At 35.8% G+C, this 7,054-nt stretch overlaps 2 protein-coding genes across 2 annotated transcripts; both read right to left on the reverse strand.

The window, feature by feature from the left end:
• Window positions 1-2,984: 2,984 nt before the first annotated feature.
• Window positions 2,985-4,376, reverse strand: LOC116178426. Its single transcript, XM_031497915.1, has one exon. It carries the CDS (start codon window positions 4,374-4,376, stop codon window positions 2,985-2,987), a length of 1,392 nt encoding a protein of 463 aa, XP_031353775.1.
• Window position 4,377: 1 nt separating this feature from the next.
• On the reverse strand, window positions 4,378-6,781 carry LOC116177648. The gene is made up of 2 exons (XM_031496668.1): window positions 6,192-6,781; window positions 4,378-6,135 (listed from the first exon to the last, which is right to left on the reverse strand). The coding sequence occupies exon 2, from the start codon at window positions 5,728-5,730 to the stop codon at window positions 4,444-4,446; it is 1,287 nt and encodes a 428-aa protein (XP_031352528.1). The 5' UTR covers window positions 5,731-6,135; window positions 6,192-6,781; the 3' UTR covers window positions 4,378-4,443.
• Between the last annotated feature and the right edge of the window lie 273 nt (window positions 6,782-7,054).

Consider the following 7,054-nt stretch of genomic DNA (forward strand, 5'->3'; position numbering starts at 1 on the left):
AAAAGATTTACATTAATTTGAATACATTTATTCTAACTAAACACATAAATAAGGCAAAATCAATACCGTTACGATGAACCTAAAACGAAAACCTATACTTAAACTAAGTAAACATTAAGCAATCTTAATTTTGGAAATTAAAATAACACTGCAAAAAATTACGCTTATAACTTAGTGTTTTTGCAGGCAACAAAGCACGAATTAATTGTCTTTAACCTTCTTACCGGTTACCGTTTTATTTATAATTTATATTTTTATTTATTTTATATATTTATAATTCATGAGCACCTCGCATAAACAAATTAGATGCATAACTTACGTAACTAGCCACTTAAACAATAGCGCAACGGAATGTTTCGCACCTTGGACCCCAACGCTGTCGTAACAATTTATTTGAATACGAGCACCACAATCCAATAATGCACCTAAACGAAAATGTTCGCTTACGTATTAATACGGTAATGCTTCACACTGTTCACGGTTGAAAATTATATAAGCCATCCATAAGTTTTCGCTACCAGAAAAATCCCCTTGTTGCTTAAAAACCACCTTTTATTATTTGTTCTGTTCGAAAGGGCGGCTACAAAGTATTTACGACAATAAATTCTTCGAAAAATTTTTACTTAAATACCTCGCCGAATCCCAAATACAAAACGACCCTCTTTTCCTAACCGCAACTTTTGCGGAAAGCGTGCCCTCTTAACCAATACAAAATCCGTATTTTCATCAGGTTTTCGCAAAACGAAATACAACTTTTGTTATGTATTTGCACAATTAATACTGATTGCACTGCAGAAGAATAACACGTACTCCAGCAATAGTTTATTCAATACTGACTACATGTAAGTATATTATAATGACCTTGCTGATATCAGTCCATAACAACCTCCCCCTTTAAATTTCTGCCCCATACCTGTCTGGGGGTTTTAATTGTGACCGTCTTCTCAGTACCCTGTCACTTTTCTCGTCATCATCCTCTATAGGAGCTGTGACAAGACCCTGAGTAAGCCGTTCTAATTTGGGCACGTCCTCTAATAATTCATAATATTTCTTTAGTTGATCCACGTGACGTTTCCAAACTAGACCTTCGCTTGTTTTTACAATGTATGTTTGACGTCCTAATTTCTCAATAATTAATTTCAAATCTTTAGTTCTAAAATCCTTGCAATAAACGTAATCATCGACCTCAAAGATACGCTCATATTTTGGTTTACTATAATTATTACATTGTCTTAATTGATTTCCGCGAACTACCTCTCTAGTTAATGGTAACATAAGATCTAGTTTACATCTTAATTTTCTATTAAGTAATAATTTAGCGGGACATTCTCCAGTTGTAGAATGCTCCGTATTCCTATAATGAAACAGAAATCTGTTAATTATGACATTAAAATCTAAATTTGGATCCTCATGTTTAGCGCGCTTAATACAATTTTTCATTATAGCTACTGCACTTTCCGCGGCACCATTGGTTGAAGGATGGAACGGCGCACCCGTCAAATGACGAATTCCATTAAATAATTTTGGAATTCCATTGATGTAAATTGTGCTGCATTATCTGACGTGATTTCCACAGGTAATCCAAATCTGGCAAAACATTCACGTAATTTATTGATGGTTGCTGCAGTTGTAGTGCTAGTCATCTTAAAACATTCAATCCATTTTGAATGCGCGTCCTGCAACACTATAAAATTATTATTAAAGAATGGACCAAAATAATCGATATGTACACGATACCACGATTCTTTTGGCCATTGATATGGTTTTAAAAATGTTTTTGCAGGTGCTTTGCTACATTTTTGACAGGCCTCACAACTGCGTACCATCTTTTCAATTTCGTCATTTAACGAGGGCCACCAAAAATACGATCTAGCTAACGCCTTCATTTTTACCATCCCCATGTGACTTGAATGTAATTCCGTTAACACTTCTTTACGTAATTTCATTGGAATTATTATTCGATAACCCCACATAAGGCAATTTTGTTCGGTGGTTAGCTCAAGTTTACGATTTGCATATGGTTGTAATTCCGTATCCACTATCTTACATGGCCAACCCATTAATACATAATTAAGAATTTTTGATAATAACGGATCTTTACGAGTATGCAATTTGATTGTTTTCCACGTAATATTAAATTCACTTCCTTCAAAATAGCGTAAATAACTCGTTTCTGCATCTGCGTAATTTCCGTTACTTTCAACCTTAATTCTTGATCAGCTTGATTCTTATCAGAACACACATATTGAATCTCATAATCGTACATACTTAATATTTGTGCCCATCTTTGCAATCTACTTGCGGCCATCGCAGGAATGCCTTTTTTCGCTCCAAAAATGGACAATAAAGGTTTGTGATCAGTTACAAGAGTAAATTGCCTACCATATAAATATTGAGTAAATTTTTTTACTCCAAAAATAATACTAGCTGCTTCTCTATCAATTTGAGAGTATTTTTGTTCAGCGGCATTTAAAACGCGAGAAGCGAATGCAATTGGTTTCTCACTCTTATCTGGATAAACATGTATTACAGCCCCTATTGCATTTGCTGATGCGTCGCATATTAGCTTTACATTTTTATCTGGATCATAATGATCTAAAACTTGCCCTGATAACAGCATTTTCTTAGCTCGATCAGGCCCGTGCTGGGGGCCATAAGGGGGCGGAGGCCAGGTATGCCGAGGGCGCAAGGCCTGTAAAATTACGTGGTGGGGGGGGGGGAGCTCCAGCACAATGGGAACGACCAACAAACTTTTGGAAAATTACTACTTCCATTCAATTAAATTAAAAAATTACACGTTCTTTTTGTGTTTAATTTTAAGCGCATTCACCCCCATCACAGCTATAACGCAACATAACAACACTTCAGAGAAACTACAAAAAAATCATCAAATCATATGTAAGAGAAACTAAAACTAGTGCAGTCACACTGTTAAAAGTCGCGTCATTTCTGTACTTGATGCACAAAGTTTATTGATTATGAAGTCAGATTCGATGCCATTCAATATTATCTCTTTCAGTATGCATCAAGATAAATGCTTCTAAAGTTTCATTACTCATAGTTGCTCTTAGTCTAGTTTTTAGTAACTTTAATTTTGAGAACACCCGTTCGCAGGTTACCTGTGTTAATGGGATTGTCAGTAAGTATTTGTACACTTTATACAGTTCTGTGTACTGGAGACTGTACATGTTGTATTCAACTATCACATCAAAGGCGCACTTTATGCACGTATTACATTTATTTTTAACATTGCACTCTAAGAATTCAGTGTCATCGTTGTCGTAGTCACCTCCATAAGTATCAGGATTTTCGAAAACGTCAGTGGTGTAATCTTGCTCTATGGTCTTCCTACTTATAGTGGGCCAAACATTTATGAAAGATGCCATTTCTTCACGAAGTTTATCCTTGTCTAGTGAAGCAACCAACTCACAAATTTTGTCGAATGCATTTTCTGGAAGTTTTTCTATGGTTTGTGGAAATCTTTTAGGATCGAATAAGGCCAAGTCCAAGTACAAAGATTTTTGTTTCACAAATCTGTTTTTCATTGTTTGAATAACGGTATCGACAATACAGTTAAAAACATTAACTCTAAACGAACTTTCAGGAGATTCAATTCTTTCGTCATCACAAATTTCTCCAGGCATTTTGTTGACTTTCTTTAAACGTTTCTTTTTGAAATCATTTTCAATGGTCATATTGTTAAGGGTGTCCTGTTCATTAGATGCATCGACCTTTTCTTTGAACTTTAAAATAAATGTTTTAGCTGCCGTTAAAGTTTCATCAAACTTATCTCGTATTGCTATTAGTCTAATAACAGCTGACTCCACCAATCTCCATGCCTGGGCATAATCTAGGTTTTTGGTTTGGAGATAATCTGATAATGGTGTTGTAATTTTAAATATTTGAAGAAATGTCATGGCTATAACTATTGTTTCGAAGTTTAAAAATTTACCGAGAATTCCTGAGGCCTCAGCCCTCACTTTGGCGTTGAATTCGTTTGACAAAGACATGCTATGCAATGCCACAGCCAGCTCGTAAAACACATATTTTGGTGGCTGAGATTGTTCCAATACCCAGTTATCAATTCGCCCAAAGATTTTAACACAGGCATCGCTTCGACTGCGCCAGCGTGTAGCTCCAATTGCTCCCAGCTTGAAGGCTGGATTTTCTTCTTTATACTTCTGTTGCCTTTTCAACGATTCATTCAAAAAAACCTGTGCTTCTTGAAGTAATCCAAAAAATGATATCGTAGACGGTAAGACCTGTGCTGCATCGGAGAGTACTAAATTTAGTACATGTGCGTAGCACCATGTATGAATGTGAGTTGGTACTATGGCTGACAGTTTGGCAGTGAGACCATTGTACACTCCGCTCATGTTTGATGCGCCATCGAAAGCATCTGCCACGCAATTTTCTATAGAAATTCCCAATTGTTCCAGAGTTTTACTTAACGATTCCAATAGCGCTGCGGCCGTAGTTGACGTGACACATTGTAATGATAACTAACAATCTTTCAACTACTTCACGTCCATGAACAAATCGAACAACAAACGCACACTGATCGTTGCCTGAAATGTCTATAGTTGTGTCCATTAGTATCGAGTACTTCACTGCCTCCTTAATATTTGCCGATATCCTTTCCTTCATTTCGTCTCGAATGATGTTGATTATTTTCATAACAGTGTTATTACTGAGAAATGTAACAAAACCTCCTCTTCCAGCCTTCTTCTTCTTTCCAGTTTCACCCCCTCTTGCTGTTAACGATTGTTTACTTTTTTTAGTAATACTATCCAAATGATTTTTTAAAGTTGAATCATATTTTCCGAGCGGAAATATGATTTCTAAAAAATTTCCGTGATTTATCAATTCATCATCGAATGTGTGCGCTTGTTCAGTTGATGCTCGGAATGCAAGGCCCTGTTTTCCTATTAATTTCAGAACATCGACAATGACTTCTACTATATGTCTTCTTTCCATCACTTCCTTCCTCCTATTTTCCAATTGATTATTAAAAAGTAGATCACGAGTAGATTTTTTCTGCTTTGCTGCCATAAACAAAGCTCCGGACTCGGAATGCGCTTTAGAGGCTTCATGCTGTTCTATTCTCTGATGAACGTGTCTCCAATCATCAAATCCGGTGCAAAAACTTGAATTCATCTTACTATAGACCAAGCAGATGAAACAATACAACTTTTTATTTACTTCATTGTATGATAGCCACTGTCTTTGAAACGAAAGTCCATCGCCTTGTTTAATGGAGAATATTGGTTTTTTTTCTGAAAAAGGTAAATCTTCTTCCTTTGGTTGGCGAGGATGGTAAGAAAAAAACCCTGAAAGATCGTTACCCACGGGTTTTTTAAAGTAATCTACTAGGGTGTCATCAGAATCCGACACAGAAACAGATTGTGATACTTCTACGTCTACCTCTACATGACTTAATTTAATTCTTGATGGTGGAAAAGTGTTTTGTTCACAAGAAACGTCTAATGCTGGAATAAGATCTAGATCTATTGTAGAACAAGCAACTGTAGTTTCACTTGTAACAGATAATATTCCGCTGACGCTAGGTTTGGGAATGAGATTTTCTTCTTTTCCTTGAACAGTATTTGAGGGAAGGTTGGTCCACAAATTGGTTAATTTATTACAGCTTTTGGCCGATTGATGCAATTCTTCTAACCTTTTGCGTTTTCGAAATTCACAACCACTCTTTTTCCTTTTCTTATCTTCCATGCCTTTCTTCTTTCTCTCTAAACAACTATCATATTGTTCGATATACCGTTATTGACTAACCTACCAACTTACCCTCTTATATTTCACTACGTACGACGCCACACAAATTACAAGAACAAGAACAACAATAAGCACTTCTCTATACGTCAATACACCATGCAGCAAGCAGCAAAACTCCACTAGTACATCTATACCACACAAAAAAATATCGGATTTGGCGAAAAATTATCGTAACGTAATACTTTATTTTTTTTCAGAAGCACAGATAAAGATAAATGGGTGTTTCATCTGCACCATCATAAGTGAAAAGTACTGCATCTGCAGTTGTCGTTTTGTTAAATAGAAATCAAACACAATGACACCATCCAAATCCAATTTCAATGACGAAATAGTGTCATTATTCGTCTAATAATGTTACATGCATTTAAGGTGTTAATTAAAAATGCATTAATTAAACTTACCTTGGCCTTGACGCACATGCAGTTGCAATAGCAAAACAATAACAAACTAAACAAAGCTAACATACACGCGTGCACTTTAAACTTGAACTTGAACTGAAAGAATTAAATATAAAATAATCCTACTGCAGAAGTAAATGGGGCAAGGCAATGGCATGATCTTATATCAGATTTTATAAATGGATATGAATAGGGAGTCCTTAGATTATATTTCACTACTAATCATGTGCGAATACGAGTAGGTACTATAAAAAACAATTCTTACTTTGTCTTGTCTGGTGTCATAATCATTTATGTACACTACTACAAAATGATGTAAAGCAAAACGGTTTATCTTATCACAGGTTAAATAATTTCCGGTGTAATTCAAATTGAAAGTGGTATTTTTTATTTTTATGGGTAGTAAAACAAACAAACACTGCATACTTTGTGTCAAAAAGTAGGTAGACAATGCAAGCGTTGTAAAAGAGTAATCTAATAGTAATCTCTTAATGATTTCTGCCGAAGCGAAGCAGACTTTTATGAAGTGCTCTTTGTATTCTTATTTACTTTTGTTTAATTTAGTAACACACGATTAGTAATAAATTGTTTAATGTTTTGCTCAGTCTTACTTAGGGCGCTACTTACAAGGGCGCAGGGGGATATGTCCCCCTATCCCCCAGGGCCAGCACGGGCCTGAGCTCGATCGAACGCATTTTGACAATCCTCACTCCAATTCCACTTACAGCCTTTTTTTAACAATTGGTACATTGGATACAATATGGTAGACGCCTGTGGTATAAATCTGCAATAAAAATTTATCATACCTAAAAACGACTTTAATTGTGTCACTGTATTTGGAATTGGCGCGTTCTGAATAACGCAAA

The sequence above is a fragment of the Photinus pyralis genome, unplaced genomic scaffold, assembly GCF_008802855.1.
Source record: "Photinus pyralis isolate 1611_PpyrPB1 unplaced genomic scaffold, Ppyr1.3 Ppyr1.4_LG8, whole genome shotgun sequence".
NCBI lineage: Eukaryota > Metazoa > Arthropoda > Insecta > Coleoptera > Lampyridae > Photinus > Photinus pyralis.

Coding starts and splice junctions, on each gene's coding strand:
- LOC116177648 (XM_031496668.1), bottom strand. CDS start 5,730: ATGGAAGATAAGAAAAGGAAAAAGAGTGGTTGTGAATTTCGAAAACGC.
- LOC116178426 (XM_031497915.1), bottom strand. CDS start 4,376: ATGAGCGGAGTGTACAATGGTCTCACTGCCAAACTGTCAGCCATAGTA.